The sequence below is a fragment of the Aethalodelphis obliquidens genome, unplaced genomic scaffold (assembly GCF_003676395.1).
Source record: "Aethalodelphis obliquidens isolate GAN/ISIS:26980383/991018 unplaced genomic scaffold, ASM367639v1 scaffold93, whole genome shotgun sequence".
In the NCBI taxonomy this organism is placed as follows: domain Eukaryota; kingdom Metazoa; phylum Chordata; class Mammalia; order Artiodactyla; family Delphinidae; genus Aethalodelphis; species Aethalodelphis obliquidens.
Window position 1 is genome coordinate 1,534,172 of NW_020838037.1, and position 20,050 is coordinate 1,554,221.

Below are 20,050 nucleotides of genomic sequence, written 5' to 3' on the forward strand. Positions count from 1 at the left end.
ATGTTTTTTCTAATTAAGATAACATTTCTGCTGTTTTGAATTTCAGGTTCACAGGTTGACTAAATCATACTGAGACAGCTCGGGTGCAGTTAAAAAGAAGGAACCTTAAATAGAATGAGAAAGATTCTGTCTTAACACCTTTTAAAAATTAGGTTAGGGGGGCTTCCCTGGTGGCGCAGTGGTTGAGAGTCTGCCTGCCGATGCAGGGGACGCGGGTTCGTGCCCCGGTCCGGGAGGATCCCACGTGCCGCGGAGCGGCTGGGCCCGTGGGCCATGGCCGCTGAGCCTGTGCGTCTGGAGCCTGTGCTCCACAACGCGAGAGGCCGCAGCAGTGAGGGGCCCGCGTGCCGCAGAAAGGAAAAAGGGAAAAGGAGGAAAAAAAAAAAAAAAAAGTCTATTAAAAAAAAAAAAAATTAGGTTAGGGCTTCCCTGGTGGCGCAGTGGTTGAGAGTCCGCCTGCCGATTCAGGGGACACGGGTTCGTGTCGCAGTCCGGGAAGATCCCTCACGCCGCGGAGCGGCTGCGCCCGTGAGCCATGGCTGCTGAGCCTGAGCGTCCGGAGCCTGTTGCTCCGCAATGGGAGAGACCACAACAGTGAGAGGCCCACATACCGCAAAAAAACAAAAAAACAAAAATTAGGTTAAAAATTGACTTAAAGGATGCGGTTTTGATGATCATGTAGATAGATGGTGGAGTCAGACATGCTCAATGCAGAAAAGTTGAAAAATATAGGAAGCACCAAGCAAAAAGTAAAATAATGTCTCCAAATTAATGGAATCTTTAACTGGGGTCATTGCACTTGAGTAAAAACTTGCTAGACTCCAAATTTCAAAAATTGAGTTTTAGTCTCCATTCTTACTAACCAGACACCTAAATGTGGACATCACTTTCCTCTCTGTATATTAATTTCCTTACATTCTAAATGAAGCATGAATGGTGTGTGCATGTGGGTGTCTGTGTGTGGTGGTGTGGAATAGGTAAGGAATAGATTCTGTTAATTTTTAATGATATATTCTGAACATTCTATAATTTTATACTACTTTATGACAGAGCCAGGTGTTTTCCTAGATGTGATAGTAAATTTTAAATGATAGATTTTAAGAATGTGCCTTGAAGGAAATTGCCTTGGAACAAACATCAACAGTTCCTTATTGCTACTGTTGGCCATATTTAAATCATCTGACTGCTGGAGGAGAGATGAAGAATGCTCTGAATATAAATACAGAGAATGTTTGTAAGGTCAAATTTCCCCTTAAGGGTGGTATAGGAAATGCTTAAATTAATGGTCACTTTGTGGCTATATAACTTATTTACTAATCTTGAGTTTATTTATTTATTTGAATTTATTTATTCTTTGCAACTAGACAGCACAGAGCTTCAATCTTGATTTTGAGACTTAGATGTGTGTGATCTTGGGTAAATTATACTGAACCCCATTTTCTGATCTATGTTTATCTATTTTGAGGATTAATTTGAAAAATTATAGTAACAAAATAAATGCAGTGACATAAGCTGGGTGCTGGAGGATAAAAAGCCATTCAACACATAAAGAGTAAGGATAATGGCCCTTTTTACAAGGTCAAAAAAGACATTGTTCCTGCCCTTAATGATCTTGTGAGGTGCTAATGTTTCATTTGCCGCTAGGCTACAGGAAGTTGGACAATACCTGGCACAGAGGAAGTATAAAAAATGATTTCATAAAGGAAAACAATGAATGCATTCTGTACTATTAGTGTACAGGGTGATTTGTGAACCCAGAAGAGTGGCTATCTGATTAGGTATATAAGGACAGCTTTCTAAAAGAAGTAACTGTTAATTAAGACTGGGTGGGGTAAGTGCTTCCTGGTGTAGAAAACAGCATAAGCTAAAGCTGCAAACATAAAAGCAACATTAGGTCTGGGAATTAATTTGGTTTTAGGAAGGGACACATATAGGGTGGAGTGGGAGAGAGGCTCTTGGGTTAAGCAGGGATAAATCTTAAAGAGCTTTGTACATTAAGGTAAGTAGTGTAATACTTTATCCTAAAGGATTTTAGTAGTGTGGTACTTAGATTTAGAATGCTTACTCTGATAGGAGATGGTAACAATGGGTGCAATTGCAGTATGTCATTTTGAGAGAAATGCAAGAAGTCAGTGGCAGGATGAGATGGAAGCAGGTAGAGTTGGAAAGACCAAGGGGTCTTTCCCTTTTATGAAGAGCATGAATTCTTTTACTGAATTTACAGCCTGGAGCCAATGAAAATAATTTAAGCAGGGGAATGAAATAATCATACATGTCTTTGAAAAATAACAGGGAGCAAAGTGAACAAACTGGAAAAGAGAAAGTGCAAGGGCAAAGTAGGCAAGTAATTTTCTTATTTAAATCTGAAAAACAGACTACATTGAACCACCAGATAGACAGTTTTCCTGTATCTAATTTTCTTTGAAATTTCTAGAACAGAGCTTAATTGATTGAGATACAATATGCTTTCACCAGTACCTCTAGATGTGTAAATAAAACATACATATACCCACATATTTTGGGCACCCTAGCCCTGGGGTCCAACACTGGGAAGATGAATCCCCTTAGCTGATTTGGAAACCAGTGGCACTAACAGTAGGCCTGTAAGAAACATAGACTGCTCATGAAGAACACAAACACACTTGTTTACCTGTGGGAACAAGGAAGAAGAAGCAAATTGAAACAGCCTGGAACTCTGGCCAGTTACCCATGACTGCCCCAGCATGTGCCCTGGTCTACAGTGAACACCTCCTCCAGCCTCTCTTGCTCCAGCTGCTCACAACTAGGGCAAAGACTACCATAGCTGAGGAGAGTGCACAATTGGTGGGGATGGAGTTGGCATGGCATCTGAAAGGGGTAAATGTGGCCATTACTGGTGTTTGTGAAGGTGGCAGATCAGGAGCAATATGGAACTCTGACTGGTGTGCCAAGGCTGTCCCAACACATGTGCCAGCCCCCACCTGGTACCTATTCTGGTCCCTCTTCTCCAGCACTGCTCCCCTCTGGGGCAAAATTGCCATTATTTGGAGTGAGGAGGGCACACACTTAGAGGAAATGGAACCAGCTCTGACCCGAACCTTGGGGCATCTGCTCCAGCAACTTGGGACCCAACACCACCCATGATAGGGCAGTGATAGCCACTAAGCATCGGAGAAGCCCCAGATCACACTTGGCTCTGGATGAAGTCTCTCCATCATCAGCACCATCTCCTGTCAAAGTGATAGCTGCCAGTACATTCTGGCATGGGGAAAACATGAAACATGATCACTTCAGATCCAGACCTCCCACAAAAGCCACCGGGCACATATAGACTGCATTGAGATGTTCCCACACAAGGACACCCCTTGAAAATCAGGATGGGTTGCTGTGTCACCCAATTTTATAGAGAAAGAGAAAATTAAGCAAGATGAGAAGGAAGAGGAATTTGTTCCAAATGGAACAATAAGAAAAAACCCTGAAAAAACAACTAATGGAACAGAGATAATTTACCAGATGAAGAGTTCAAAACGTTAGTGATAAAAATGGTAATGGAACATGGGAAAAGAATAGATGAACACAATGAGAATTTAAACAAAGAACTAAAAAATATAAAAAAGAACCATTCAGAGCTGAAGAATACAATAACTGAAATGAAAAATAGAAGGAACCAGAAGGAGAAGAGAGAGAGAAAATGATTGCAAATATATTTTATAATATTGTGGCTGAAAACTTCCCGAATCTGAAGAAGGAAACAGATATCCAGGTACAGGAAGCACAGAGCGTCATAAACAAGATGAACCATACAAGGACATATTATAATTAAAATGGCAAAATCTAAAGAGAGAACGTTAAAGGCATCAAGAGAAAAACAAAGAGTCACATAAAAGGGAACCTCCAAAAGGCTATCAGCTGATTTTTCTGCAGAAACTTTGCAGTCAGGAAGGCAGAATCATGATATATTTAAAGTGCTAAATAGGGAAAAACCTACAGCCTACGATACTCGAACTGGCAAGATTATCATTCAGAATTAAAAGAGAGCTAAAGAAGTTATCAGACAAGCAAGAACTAAAAGAGTTCATCAATACCAAATCAACCTTACAGGAAGTGTTAAAGGGGCATATCTAAGTGGAAAAGAAAAGGCTACAACAAGAAGAACTTATAGGAAAAAAAATCCCACTAGTAAAGAAAAATATATAGTAAACGCTGTGGATTAACCACTTAAATAAGCTAGTATAATGGTTAAAAGACAAAAAAAAGGAAAATCAACTATAACTACAACAAATAGTGAAGAAATAGATATGAAGATGTAAAATATGACATCTAAAACACAAAATGTGGGGGAGGGGAGTAAAAAAGTAGATGGTTTATAACATGTTTGAACATAAGTGACTATCAGTTCAAAACAAATAGATATAGTTAGAGGTCAGCATTTATGAACTTGATGGTAACCAAAAATCAAAAATCTACAACAGATACACAAAAGCTAGAGAGAACCAAACACTAGCATACCACAAAAGAAAATCATCAAACCACAAGGGAAGAAACTAAAAGAAAAGAACAGAGAACTACAAAACAAGCAGAAAACAAGTAACAAAATGGCAATAAGTACATACCTATCAATACTCACTTTGAATGTCAATGGACAAAATACTACAATCAAAAGACTTAGGATGGCTGATAAAAGAACAAGACCCATCTATATGCTGCCTATAAGAGACACACTTCAGATCTAAAGACACACAGACTGAAAGTGAGGGGATGGAAAATATATTCATGAAATGACAAATAAAGCTGGAGTAGCAATATTCATGTCAGACAAATCAGAGTTTCCAAAAAAGTCTATACCAAAAGACAAAGAAGGATATGATATAATGATACAGGGATTGATACAAGAAGAGGATATAGCAATCATTAACATACACACACCTAAAATAGGAGCACCTAAATATATAAAGCAACTACTAATAGGCATAAAGGAAGAAATCAACAATAGTACAAAAACAGTAGGGAACTTTAACACCCAACTTACATCAATAGACAGGTCATCCAGACAGAAAATCACTAGTGCAACAGAGATTGTAAAATAAATGATAGACAAGTTGGACTTAATAGATATCAACAGGACATTCCATACCAAAGCAGAAGAATACACATTCTTCTCAAGTGTACACAGAATGTTCTACAGAATATATGACATGCTAGGCCACAAAACAAGCCTCAACAAATTTAAAAGAATAGAAATTATATCAAGCATTTTTTCTGACCATAGCAGTATGAAACTAGTTATCAATTACAGGAAGAAAAATGGAAAAGACACAAAAAAATGTTGAATAAATAATATGTTACTAAAAACAAATGTGTCAATGAAGAATTCAAAGAGGAAACCAGAAAATACCTTGAGACAAATGAAAATAAAAATACAAATTTCCAAAAACAATGGGATGCAGTGAAAGCAGTTCTAAGAGGAAAGTTTCTTTTAATTGTTAATGTTTTTTAATTTTTATTTTTTAAAAATTTTTATTTTTTTAAATTTTAATTTAAAATTATTTTTATTTTTTAAAAATTTTACTGGGGTATAGTTGATTTACAATCTTGTGTTAGTTTCAGGTGTACAGTAAAGTAAATCTGTTATAACATACACATATCCACTCTGTTGTAGAATCTTTTCCCATATAGGCTATTACACAGTATTGGGTGGAGTTCCCTGTGCTGTACAGTAGGTCCTTATTAGTCATCTATTTTATATATAGTAGTGTGTATATGTCAATCCCAATCTTCCAATTTATCCTGCCCCCCTTTACCCCCTGGTAAAAATCAGTTTATTTTCTATATCTGTAACTCTATTTCTGTTTTGTAGGTAAGTTCATTTAGAGGCTTTTTTAAAGATTCCACATAAAAACGATATCATATGATATTTGTCTTTCTCTGCCTGACTTACTTCACTCAAAATGATAATCTCTAGGTCCATCCACATGCTGCAAATGGCATTATTTTGTTCTTTTTATATAGCTGAGTAATATTCCACTGTATATATGTACCACATCATCTTAATCCATTCCTCTGTTGGTGGACATTTAGGTTGCTTCTATGTCTTGGCTATTGTAAATAGCACTGCAATGAACACTGGGGTGCATTTAACTTTTTGAATTATGGTTTTCTTCAGATATAGGCCAAGGAGTGAGATTGCTGGATCATATGGTAGCTCTATTTTTAGTTTTTTAAGGAACCTCCATACTGTTTCCATAGTGGCTGTACCAGTTTACATTTCCACCAATGGCGTAGGAGGGTTCCCTTTTCTGCACACCCTCTCCAAATTTATTGTTTGTAGACTTTTTGACGATGGCCATTCTGACTGATGTGAGGTGATACCTCACTGTGATTTTGATTTGTCCTTCTCTAATAATTAATGATATTGAGCATCTTTTCATGTGCTTTTTAACCATCTGTATGTCTTCTTTGGGGGAAAATGTCTATTTAGAAATAGACATTTCTAAATGTCTATTTAGATCTTCCAATCATTTTTTTTTGTTGTTTGTTTTTTTGTGGTACGCGGGCCTCTCACTGCCGTGATCTCTCCCGTTGCGGAGCACAGGCCCCGGACGCGCAGGCCCAGCGGCCATGGCTCACGGGCCCAGCCGCTCCGCGGCACGCGGGATCCTCCCGGACCGGGGCACGAACCCGCGTCCGCCGCATCGGGAGGCGGACTCTCAACCACTGCGCCACCAGGGAAGCCCCCAATCATTTTTTGATTGGGTTGTTGGTCTTTTTGATATTGAGCTATATGAGCTGTTTGTATATTTTGGAGATTAATCCCTTGTTGGGTGCTTCATTTACAAATATTTTCTCCAATTCTGAGGGTTGTTTTTTCATTTTGTTTATGGTTTCTTTGCTGTGCAAAACGTTTAAGTTTTATTAGGTCCCATTTGTTTATTTTGTTTTTGTTTTCATTACTATAGGAGGTGGATCAAAAAAAAAAAACTTCCTGCGATTTATGTCAAAGAGTGTTCTGCCTATGTTTTCCTCTAAGAGTTCTATAGTATCTTACATAACATATATGCCTTTAATCCATTTTGAGTTGTTTTTTTTTTTGTATGGTGTTAGGGTGTGTTCTAATTTCATTCTTTTATGGCTGTCCAGTTTTCCCAGCACCACTTATTGAAGAGGCTGTCTTTTCTTCACTGTATATTCTTGCCTCTTTTGTCATAGATTAGGTGACCATAAGTGTGTGCTTTTATCTCTGGACTTTTTATCCTGTTCCATTGATCTATATTTCTTTTTTTGTGCCAGTACCATACTGTCTTGATCACTTTGGTTTGTAGTACAGTCTGAAGTCAGGGAGCCAGATTCCTTCAGCTCTGTTTTTCTTTCTCAAGATTGCTTTGGCTATTCCAGGTCTTTCGTGTTTCCATACAGATTGTAAATTTTTTTGTTCTAGTTCTGTGAAAAATGCCATTGGTAATTTGATAGGGATTGCATTGAATCTGTAGATTGCTTTGGGTAGTATAGTCATTTTGAAAATATTGATTCTTCCATTCAAGAACAGGGTATATCTCTCAATCTGTTTGTGCCATCTCTTATTTCTTTCATCAGTATCTTATAGTTTTCTGAGTACAGGTCTTTTGCCTCCTTAGGTAGGTTTATTCCTAGGTATTTTCTTTTTTATGTGATGGTAAATGGGGTTGTTTCCTTACTTTCTATTTCTGAACTTTTGTTGCTAGTGTATAGGGATACAAGAGATATCTGTGCATTAATTTTGTATCCTGCAACTTTACCAAATTCATTGATGAGCCCTAGCAGATTCCTGGTTGCATCTTTAAGTTTTTCTATTAATAGTATCATGTTTTCTGCAAACAATAACAGTTTTACTATTTCTTTTCCAATTTGAATGCCTTTTATTTCTTTTTCTTCTCTGATTGCTATGGCTAGGACTTCCAAAAATATACTGAATAAAAGTGGTGAGAGTGGAAATCCTTGTCTTGTTCCTGCTTTCAGTGTTTCACCATTGAGAATGATGTTTGCTGTGGGTTTGTCATATATGGTCATCTCTGCCCACTTTTTGGAGAATGTTTATCATAAATGGGTTTTGAATTTTGTTGAAAGCTTTTTCTGTATCTGTTGAGTTGATCATATGGTTTTTATTCTTCAATTTGTTGATGTGGTGTTTCACATGGATTGATATGTGAATATTGAAAAATCCTTGTATCCCTGATTTAAATCCCACTTGATCATGGTGTATGATCTTTTTGATGTGTTGATGGATTCTGTTTGCTAGCATTTTGTTGAGGATTTTTGTATCTATGTTCATCAGTGATATTCGCCTGTAGTATTCTTTCTTTGTGACCTCTTTGTCTCATTTTGGTATCAGGGTGATGGTATCAGAATGAGTTTTGGAGTGTTCCTCCCTCTACAATATTTTGGAAGAGTTTGAAGATAGGTGATATCTCCTCTCTAAATATTTGATAGTATTCATCCTGGGCTTTTGCTTGTTGGAAGATTTTTTTTTTTTTTTTTTTTTTGCGGTACATGGGCCTCTCACTGTTGTGCCCTCTCCCATTGCGGAGCACAGGCTCTGGACACGCAGGCTCAGTGGCCATGGCTCACGAGCCCAGCCACTCCATGGCATGTGGGATCTTCCTGGACCGGGGCACGAACCCGTGTCCCCTGCATTGGCAGGCGGACTCTCAACCAATGCGCCACCAGGGAAGACTTGTTGGAAGATTTTTAATCACAGTCTCAATTTCAGTGCTTGTGATTGACCTGGTTATATTTTCTATTTCTTCCTGGTTCAGTCTTGGAAGGTAGTGCTTTTCTAAGAATTTGTCCATTTCTTCCAGGTTGTCCATTTTATTGGCATTTAGTTGCTTGTAGTACTCTCTCACGATCCTTTGTATTTCTGCTGTGTCAGTTGTTACTTCTTTTTTTTTCATTTCTGATTCTATTGATTTGAGTCTTCTCCTTTTTCCTTGATTAGTCTGGCTAATGGTTTATCAATTTTGTTTATCTTCTCAAACAACCACCTTTTAGTTTTATTGATCTTTGCTATTGTTTCCTTCATTTCTTTTTCATTTATTTCTGATCTGATCTTTATGATTTCTTTCCTTCTGTGAACTTTGGGCTGCTTTTTTTTTTGTTGTTCTTCTTTCTCCAATTGATTTATGTGTAAGGTTACGTTGTTTATTTGAGATGTTTCTTGTTTCCTGAGGTAGGATTGTATTGCTATAAACTTCCTTCTTAGAACTGCTATTGCTGCATCCTATAGGTTTTGTGTCATCATGTTTTCATTTTCATTTGTTTCTAGGTATTTTTGATTTCCTCTTTGATTTCTTCAGTGATCTCTTGGTTACTTAGTAGTGTTTTGTTTAGTCTCCTTGTGTTTGTATTTTTTACAGATTTTTTCCTGTAATTGATATCTAGTCTCATAACATTGTATCAGGAAAGATACTTTGTATGATTTCAATTTTCTTAAATTTCCCAAGGCTTGATTTGTGACCCAAGATATGATCTATCCTGGAGAATGTTCCATCAGCACTTGAGAAAAATGTGTATTCTGTTTTATGTGGATGAAATGTCTTATAAATATCAATTAAGTCCATCTTGTTTAATGTGTCATGTAAAGCGTGTGTTTCCTTATTTATTTTCAGTTTGGATGATTGGTCCAGTTGTGGAAGTGGGGTGTTAACGTCCTCTACTCTGATTGTGTTACTGTCGATTTCCCCTTTTATGGCTCTTAGCATTTGCCTTATGTATTGAGGTGCTCCTATATTGGGTGCATAAATATTTACAATTGTTTTATCTTCTTCTTGGATTGATTCCTTGATCATTATGTAATGTCCTTCATTGTCTCTTGTAATAATCTTTATTTTATTTTATTTTATTATTTTTTTATTTTTATTTTTTGCGGTATGCGGGCCACTCACTGTTGTGGCCTCTCCCGTTGCAGAGCACAGGCTCCGGATGCACAGGCTCAGCGGCCATGGCTCACAGGTCTAGCAGCTCCGCGGCATGTGAGATCTTCCCGGACCAGGGCACGAACCTGTGTCCCCTGCATTGGCAGGCAGACTCTCAACAACTGCGCCACCAGGGAAGCCCAATAGTCTTTATTTTAAAGTCTATTTTGTCTGATATGAGAATTGCTACTCCAGCTTTCTTTTAATTTCCATTTGCATGGAATATCTTTTTCCATCCCCTCACTTTCAGGCTGTATGGGTCCCTAGGTTTGAAGTGGGTCTGTTGTAGACAGCATATATATGGGTCTTGTTTTTGTATCCATTCAGCCAGTCTATGTCTTTTCATTGGACCATTTAATCCTTTTACATTTAAGGTAGTTATTGATATGTATGTTCCTATTCCCATTTTCTTAATTGTTTTGGGTCTGTTATTGTAGGTCTTTTCCTTCTTTTGTGTTTCCTGCCTAGTGAAGTTCCTTTAGCATTTGTTGTAAAGCTGGTTTGGTGGTGCTGAATTCTCATCGCTTTTGCTTGTATGTAAAGTTTTAAACTTCTCCATCGAATCTGAATGAGATCCTTGCTGGGTGGAGTGATCTTGGTTGTAGGTTTTTCCCTTTCATCACTTTAAGTATGTCCTGCCACTTCCTTCTGGCTTGCAGAGTTTGTGCTGAAAGATCAGCTATTAACTTTATGGGGATTCCCTTGTATGTTATTTGTTTTATTTCCTTTTTTTTTTTTTTTTTTGCATTACGTGGGCCTCTCACTGTTGTGGCTTCTCCCATTGCAGGGCACAGGCTCCGGACATGCAGGCTCAGCGACCATGGCTCACAGGCCCAGCCGCTCCGTGGCATGCGGGATCCTCCCAGAAGGGGGAACAAACATGCATCCCCTGCATTGGCAGGTGGACTCTCAACTACTGCGCCACCAGGGAAGCCCCCTTGCTGCTTTTAACATTTTTTCTCTGTATTTAATTTTTGATAGTTTGATTAATATGGGTCTTGATGTGTTTCTCCTTGGATTTATCCTGTATGGGGCTCTCTGTGCTTTTTGGACTTGATTAACTGTTTCCTTTCCCATATTAGGGAAGTTTTCATGTATAATCTCTTCAAATATTCTCTCAGTTCCTTTCTTTTTCTCTTCTTTGAGACCCCTATAATTTTAATGTTGGTGCTTTCAATGTTGTCCCAGAGGTCTCTGAAACTGTCCTCAATTCTTTTGCCTTTATTCTGCTCTGTGGTAGTTATTTCCACTATTTTATCTTCCCAGTCACTTATCTGTTCTTCTGTCTCAGTTATTCTGCTATTGATTCCTTCTAGAGAATTTTTAATTTCATTTATTGTGTCATTCATCATTGTTTGTTTGCTCTTTAATTCTTCTTGGTCCTTGTTAAACATTTCTTGTATGTTCTCCATTCTATTTCCAAGATTTTGTATCATCTTTACTATCATTACTCTGAATTCTTTTTCAGGTAGACTGCCTATTTCCTCTTCATTTGTATGGTCTGGTGGGATTTTCCTTACTCCTTCATCTGTTGTGTGTTTCTCTGTCTTCTCATTTTGGTTAACTTACTGTCTTTGGGGTCTCCTTTCCACAGGCTGCAGGTTTGTAATTCCCATTGTTTTTTGTGTCTGCCTCCAGTGGCTAAGGTTGTTTCAGTGGTTTCCTGCTAGAGGGGAACTGGTGCCTGTGTTCTGGTGGATGAGACTGGATCTTGTCTTTCTGGTGGGCAGGACCACGTCTGGTGGTGTGTCTGTGACATTATTATGATTTTTGGCAGCCTCTTTGCTAATGGGTGGGGTTGTGTTCCTCTCTTGCTAGTTGTGTGGCATGGGCTCTCCAGCACTGTAGCTTGCTGTTCCTTGAGTGGAGCTGGCTCTAGCCTTGAGATGGAGATCTCTGGGAGAGCTTTCTCCATTTTCTATTACTTGGAGCTGGGAGGTCTCCGGTGGATGAATGTCCTAAATGCAGCTCTCCCACATCAGTGGCACAGACCTGACACCCAGCTGGAGCACCAAGACCCTGTCAACCATGCAGCTCAGAAGAAAAGGGAGGAAAAAAGAAAGAAGGAGAAAAATAAAACAAAATAAATTTATTAAAATAATTTTTTTAATTTAAAAAGTTAAAAAAGCATAAAAAAGAAGAAAGAAGAGAGCAACTAAACAAATAAACAGATCCACCAATGATAACAAACCCTAAAAATTATACTAAAAAAAAAAAGGAAACCGACAGACAGAACCTTAGGACAAATGGTAAAAGCAAAGCTATACATACAAAATCACACAGAGAAGCATACAAATTCACATTCACAAAAAGAGGAAAAGGAAAAAAAATCTATATATAAAAAAAAAGGAAGAGAGCAACCAAATCAATAAACAAATCTACCAATGATAATAAACTCTAAATACTAAACTACGATAAACATAAAACCAGAAACAAATTAGATGCAGAATACAAACCCCAAATCTACAGCTGCTCCCAAAGTCCACCACCTCAATTTTGGGATGATTCATTGTCTATTCAGGTATCCAGTGATGCAGTGTACATCAAGTTGATTGTGGAGATTTAATCTGCTGTCCCTTAGGCTGCTGGGAGAAATTTCCCTTTCTCGTCTTTGTTTGCACAGCTCCTGGGGTTCAGCTTTGGATTTGGCCCCACCTCTCCATGGAGGTCACCTAAGGGTGACTCTTCTTCACTTAGACAGGATGGGATTAAGGTAGCAGCTGATTAGGGGGCTCTGGCTTAATCAGGCCAGGGGGAGGGAGGGGTATGGAATGCGAGGTGAACTTGAGGTGGCAGAGGCCGGTGTGATGTTGCAACAGCCTGAGGTGCGCTATGTGTTCTCCTGAGGATGTTGTCCCTGGATCATGGGACCTTGGCAGTGGTGGGCTGCAGAGGCTCCCAGGAGGGGAGCTGTGGATAATGACCTGTACTTGCACACAGGCTTCCTGGTGGCTGCGGCAACAGAGTTAACATTTCATGCCTGTGTCTGGTGTCTGCGCTGATAGCCATGGCTCGTGCACATCTCTGGAGCTCGTTTAGGTGGTCATCTGAATCCCCTCTCCTAGTGCACCCCAAAACAATGGTTTCTTGCCTCTTAGGCAGTTCCAGACATTTTCACAGGCTCCCTTCCAGCTAGCTGTGGTGCACTAGCTCCTCTCAGGCTGTGTTCATGCAGCCAACCCCAGTACTCTCCCCGGGATCTGACCTCCAACACCCAAGCCTCAGCTCCCAGCCCCCACCCGCCCTGGTGGGTGAGCAGACAAGCCTCTCAGGCTGGTGAGTGCTGGTCAGCACTGATCCTCTGTGTGGGAATCTCTCCACTTTGCCCTGTGCACCCCTGTTGCTGCATTCTCCTCCATGGCTCTGAAGCTTTGCCCCTGCCCACCCCCTGTCTCTGCCAGTGAAGGGGCTTCCTAGTGTGTGGAAACTTTTCCTCCTTCACAGCTTTCTCCCAGAAGTGCAGTTCCCATCCTTATTCTTTTGGCTCTGTTTATTTCTTTCTCCTTTTGCCCTACCCAGGTACATGGCAAGTTTCTTGCCTTTTGGGAAGTCAGAGGTCTTCTGCCAGCATTCAGTAGGTGTTCTATAGGAGTTGTTCCAGATGTAGATCTATTTCTTATATATTTATGCAGAGGGAGATGATCTCCACATCTTACTCCTCTGCCATCTTGAATGTCTCCCCATTTATTAATTTTCTGTCTGAATGATCTATCCATGGGTGTAAGTGGGGTGTTGAAGTCCCTTACGATTATTGTGTTACTGTTGATTTTCCCTTTTATGACTGCTAGCATTTGCCTTTATATTGAGGTGGTCCTATGTTGGGTACATATATATTTACAATTGTTATGTCTTCTTCTTGGATTGCTCCCTTGACGTGATGTCTTTCCTTGTCTCTTGTAACAGTCTTTATTTTAAAGTCTATTTTGTCTGATATGACTATTGCTACTCCAGTTTTCTTTTGATTTGCATGAAATGTCTTTTTCCATCTTCTTACTTTCAGTCTGTATTTGTCCCTAGGTCTGAAGTGGGTCTCTTGTAGACAGCATATATACAGGTTTGTTTTTGTATCCATTCAGCCAGTGTGCATCTTTTGGTTGGAGCATTTAATCCATTTACATTTAAGGTAATTATCATTATGTATGTTCTTATTGCCATTTTCTTAATTGTTTTGGGTTTGTTTTTGCTGGTCATTTCCTTCTCTTGTGTTTTCTGCCTAGAGAAATTCCTTTAGCATTTGTTGTAAAGCTGGTTTTGCAGTGCTGAATTCATTAGTTTCGTTTGTCTGTAAAGTTTTTTATTTCTCCATCGAATCTGAATGAGAGCCTTACTAGTTAGAGTATTCTTGGTTGTAGGTTTTTCTCTTTTATCACTTTAAATATATCATGCCACTCCTTCTGGCCTGCGGAGTTTCTGCTGGATAATCAGCTGTCAACCTTATGGGGATTCCCTTGTATGTTATTTGTTGCTTTTCCATTGCTGCTTTTGATTTTTTCCTTTGTATTTAATTTTTGTTAGTTTGATTAATATGTATCTCAGTGTGTTTCTCCTTTGGCTTATCATAGATGGGATTCTCTGCACTTCCTCGACTTGGGTGACTATTTCCTTTCCCATGTTAGGGAAGTTTTTGAATATAATCTCTTCAAATGTTTTTTTCAGACACTTTCTCTTCTTCTTCTGGGATGTTTATAATTTGAATGTTTGTGCATTTGATGTTGTGCCAGAGGTCTCTAATACTGTCCTCATTTCTTTTCATTCTTTTTCTTTACTGTCTTCTGTGTCAGTGATTTCCACTATTCTCCACTATTCTGTCTTCCAGCTTCCTTATTCTTTCTGCTGCCTCAGTTATTCTGCCATTGCTTCCTTCTAATGTATTTTTCATTTCAGTTATTGTATTGTTCATCACTGTTTGTTTGTTCTTTAGTTCTTCTATGTCCTTCTTAAACATTTTTGTATCTTCTGGATCCATGCCTCCATTCTTTTTCTGAGATCTTGGGTCATCTTTCCTATTATTACTCTGAATTCTTTTTCATGTTTATTGCCTGTCTCCTCTTCATTTAGTTGCTCTTGTAAGTTTTTGGATTGCTCCTTCGTCTGCAACATATTTCTTTGTTGTCTCTTTTTGTTTAACTTATTGTGTTTGTGGTTTCCTTTGCAGGGTTGTAGTTCCTCTTGTTTCTGTCCCCTGGTGGGTGAGTTTGGTCCAGAGCCTTGTGTAGGCTTCCTTTTGGGAGGGACTGGTGCCTGCGCTCTGGTGGGTGGAGATGGGTCTTGTCCCTCTGGTTGGCAGGGCTGTGTCAAGGGGTGTGTTTTGGCGTGTCTGTGAGCTTAATATAACTTTAGGCAGTCTGTCTGCTGATTGGTGGGTTTCTGTCCTGTCTTGCTGGTTGTTTGGTCTGAGGGATCCAGCACTGTAACTTGCAGGCTATTGCATGGAGGTGGGTCTTGGTGCCAAGGTGAGGAATGCTGGGAGAGCTCACACATATTAATATTCTCTGGGGCCAGGAATTCTCTGGGCATCCAGCAGCCAGGACTTGGCACCCCCACCACAGGGCTCAGGTTCGACCCCTGGTTGGGGAACCAAGACCCCACAAGCCATCCAACATGGCAAAAAAAAGAAAAGAAAGCAAGCAAACAGAAAATAAGACAAACAATAAAAACCAAACCAAACAAACAAACAAAAAAGAAACAAAAAAGTAAAGAAAACAAAAACCAGACACACAAAAAGACAACAAAGGAAAATAGAAAAAAATAGAAACAATAAAGAAACAAAAAACCAAAGCAACATCAAACAAAAATCAAAACAAAAAATAAAATAAAAATAGAAAAATAAAAAATTTACTAAAAATTCTTTAAAAATAAAAAATAATAAAAAGAAATAAAACAACAAAACAAAACAAATTCCCTAGTGTCTCCACTATCAGTGTCATTTGCCCCACTGTGAGCCACAGCCAACCTCTACCGCCCCATGAGGCCCTCTTGGTAAATCTCTGGATCTGCTGTGGGTACTGTGGGGGCAGCTCAGACTCTGACTTGCTCCAGCTCCCACGTGTACATGCCCCCAAAGTCCACAGCTGCTAAAACAAGACTGGTCTCAGTTGTGGGAGGACTTGTTTTCCATTCAGATATTCCACAGATGCAGCGTTTACCAAGCTGATCACAGGTATTTAATCTGCAGCTTGTGCAGCTGCATGGAGAGATTTCAGTTCCTCTTCCTTAGTCACATAGGCCCTCGGGCTCAGCTTTGGTTTTGGCCCCTCCTTTGCATGTGGACCACCCTCAGGTGTCTGCTCCCCACCCAGGCAACAGGGGGCGAAGGAAACAGCTGACTGAGGTACTCTTGGTTGCTTAGGAGGAAGGGGCAAGAGGCAGTGACTGATGGGGGCAAGCATGCTTGCTTAGGGGGGTGAGGGATAAGGTGGCAATGACTAGGGATTGTGTGCTCACTCTGCTGGGATCCCCCTCTAGTGCCTGTGGACACAGGGGTTGGCAGGAGGTGGTGACAGAGTGGGGCACACATGCTAACTCAGGCATGAGGGAGGCAAGGTAACAATGACTGAGGCATTAATGTTCACTCTGGTGGAAGACCCTCTCAGTGCCTATGGAGGGAGGAGCTGGCATGTGAGCAGCGAGGCCGTGATGGCAGCCCCACCCCTTGCACACCACTCAACAATGGTGCCTTGCTTCAATGGCAGTCCATGCTTCCTCCAGGAGCATTCCCAGTTGTGGAGCTCCTCACTCCTGTCCCCTCAGGCTGTCTCCACGCAGCAGAGCTCCTCACTCTTGTCCCTTTGGGCTGACTCCATGCAGCCAACAGCAGTCCTCTCCACAGGTCCGCTCTCCTAATCTGACACTTCAGCACTCAGACCCTGCCTCAGGCTGGGGATTGCAGGGCTGTGGCACAGACTGTCCGTGCAAGTCTTGCTCTGTCCTGCCTCTCACAGACTGGCTGCTGCACTTTCATCCAATAACCTCTGAAGACCTCCTCACCATTTCAGCTGATCTTGCTGCTGGTAAGGGGGCCTCCCTGGGTGCAGTAACCTCTCCTCTCCTTCAGCTCTCCCCCAGGGATGAGGGCCCTATCCGTTTCCTCTTTTCTTTATCTCCCCTTTCTCTCCTTCAGCCTACCCAGTTATGTGAGGAATTTTTCTTGCCCTTTTAGGTATCTGAGGTCCTCTGCTAGTGTTCAGCAGGTGTCCTGTGAGAATTGTTCCACTTGTAGATGTATTCTTGATGTACTTGTTGGGAGAGGTGAAACCCAGGTCCTCCTAACATGCCATCTTGACCTCTCTCCATAAATCCTTGTTTAATGACTCTAAGAGGGAAGCTTATAACAATACAGGCTTACTTCAAGAAAACTCTCAAATTAACAACCTAACCTACTATCTAAAGTAATTAGAAAAAGAACAAAGAGAGCCCAAAGTCAGCTGAGGGTGCTAATAATAAAGATTAGAGAGAAAACAAATAAAATAAAGACCCAAGAAACAATAAAAAAGATTAATAAAATGAAAAGATATTTTTTGGAAAAAGAAATCAAAATTGATAAGCATTTAGACAGGCTTATCAAGAAAAAATAAAAGACAGGACCTAAATAAACAAAAAAGAAATGAGGAGAAATTACAACTAATATCATAGAGATAAAAGAATCATAAAAGAATACTATGAACATTTATATGTCAACATTGGACAACCTAGAAGATATGGATAAATTTCTAAATACATATAATCCAAGAGTGAATCAGGAGGAAACAGACAATATGAACCGGCCAATCACTAGTAGTGAAATTGAATAGTAATCAAAAAACTCCCAGGAAACAAAAAAGTCCAGGACAAAACTGCATCACAGGGGAATTCTACCAAACATGAAAAGAAGAGTTAATACCTTTCCTTCTCAAATTATTCCAAAAAATTGAAGAGTAGGAAATACAGCCAAACTCATTCTACAAGGCCAACATTACACTGATACCCAAATTAAAGTTACTACAAAAAAAGAAAATTACAGCCAATATCTTTGATGAATATAGATACAAAATTCCTCAACAAAATATTAGCAAACCGAATTCAACAATATATAAAAAGGATCATATAACATGATCAAGTGGAATTTATTTCAGAGATGCAAGGATGGCTCAATATTCACAGGTCAATAGATACGATTTACCATATTAACACAAGGAAGGATAAAAATCACATGATCATCCCAATAGACTCAGAACATTTTTTTTGAGAAATTTGGTATCCATTAATGATTAATTTGCTATGGAGGTAATTTATCTGAAAATAATGAAGGCCATATATGATCATACAAGAGCTAATATCATATTCAGTGGTGAAAAAGTAAAAGCTTTTCCTCTAATATCTGGAATAGGACAAAGATACTTACTCTCAACTCCTATTTAAAAGTGTTGGACATCCTAGCCACAGCAATCAATAAAAGGCATCCACATTGGAAGGGAAGAAGTAAAATAGTCACTATATGTAGATGCTATGAAACTATATATACAAAACCCTAAAGTTCCCACTAAAAAACTATTAGAACTAATAAATGAATTCATGGAAGTTGTAGAATACAAGATTAATATACAGAAATCTGTTCCATTTCTTTACACTAATAATTAAATTTCAGAAAACAAACAAGCAAATAATCCCATTTAAAATTGCAACAAAAATAATAGAATACGTAGGAATAAACTTAACCAGGAAGTGAAAGACCTATACTCAGAAAACTGTAAGATGCTAATGAAGGAAATGGAAGGTGATATAAAGAAATGAAAAGATATTTCAAATTCATGACTTGGAAAAATTACCATTGTTAAAATGAACACACTACCCAATGCAATCAACAAATTTAATGCAATCCCTATCAAAATATAATGACATTTTTCACAGAACTACAATAAATAATCCTTAAATTAATAAGGATTTATTAAGGAACCACGAAAGACTTTTTATTTATTTATTTATTATTTATTTATTTATTTATTATTTATTTATTATTTATTATTTATTTATTAAGGAACCACGAAATCCTTAATAAATAAGGATTTATTAAGGAACCACCTTATTTAAGGAATCCTTAAATTAATAAGGAACCACGAAAGACTCTGAATAACCAAAGCCATCTTGAGAAAAAAGAAGAAACCTGAAAGTATCACACTACCTGACTTCAGACTAAAATACAAAGATGAAGTAATCAAAACAGTATGGTACTGGCACAGAAATAGACACATAGATCAATGGATAAGAATAGGGCCCAGAAATAATTCCACAAACTTATGGTCAATTAATGTACAACAAAGGAAGCAAGAGTATAAAATGGGAAAAAGACAGTCACTTCAATAATGGTGCTGGGGAAAACTGCACAGTTACACGTATAAAATAATGAAACTAGAACATTTTCTCACATTGTATATGAAAATAAACTCAAAATGGATTAAAGACATAAAGACTGAAAACCAAAAAATTGAAGAGTAGGAAGTACATCCAAATTCATTCTACAAGGCCACCATTACACTGATACCCAAACCAGACAAAGTTACTACAAAAAAAGAAAATTACAGCCAATATCTCTGATGAATATAGATGCAAAATTCCTCAACAAAATATTAGCAAACGAATTCAACTCCTGAAAGAAAATACAGGCAGACCACTCTATGACATAAATCACAACAATATTTTGGGGGGCCCATCTCCTAAGACAAAGTAAGCAAAAGCAAAAATAAACAAATACAGACTAATTGAACTTAAAAGCTTCTGACAGCAAAGGAAACCATCAATAAAACAAAAAGACAACCTTCTGAATGAGAGAAAATACTTACAAATGCTATGACCAGAAATGGCTAATATTCAAAATATACAGATAGCTGATACAACTCAACACTAAAAAAACAAACAAACCACTTAAAAAATGGGTAGAAGGGCTTCCCTGGCGGTGCAGTGGTTGAGAGTCCATCTGACGATGCAGGGGACACGGGTTCGTGTCCTGGTCTGGGAAGATCCCACATGCCGCGGAGCGGCTGGGCCTGTGAGCCATGGCCGCTGAGCCTGCACGTCCGGAGCCTGTGCTCCACAACGGGAGAGGCCACAACAGTGAGAGGCCCGCATACCGCAAAAAAAAAAAAAAAAAA

At 39.1% G+C, this 20,050-nt stretch overlaps 1 protein-coding gene across 6 annotated transcripts in view; it reads right to left on the reverse strand.

Annotated features, from left to right (window-relative positions):
• GRIA4 (glutamate ionotropic receptor AMPA type subunit 4) overlaps positions 1 to 20,050 on the reverse strand; it is a 459,907-nt gene that overhangs the window by 93,918 nt on the left and 345,939 nt on the right. For 3 of the 6 annotated variants that reach the window (XM_027095677.1, XM_027095678.1, XM_027095682.1), the window contains exon 5: positions 19,714 to 19,746. The exons of 2 other annotated variants lie outside the window; for them this stretch is intronic. In XM_027095677.1, the coding sequence (XP_026951478.1) occupies positions 19,714 to 19,746 (33 nt within the window). The remainder of the gene's footprint in view (positions 1 to 19,713; positions 19,747 to 20,050) is intronic. One more of the 6 variants, XM_027095681.1, reaches the window with a different exon arrangement.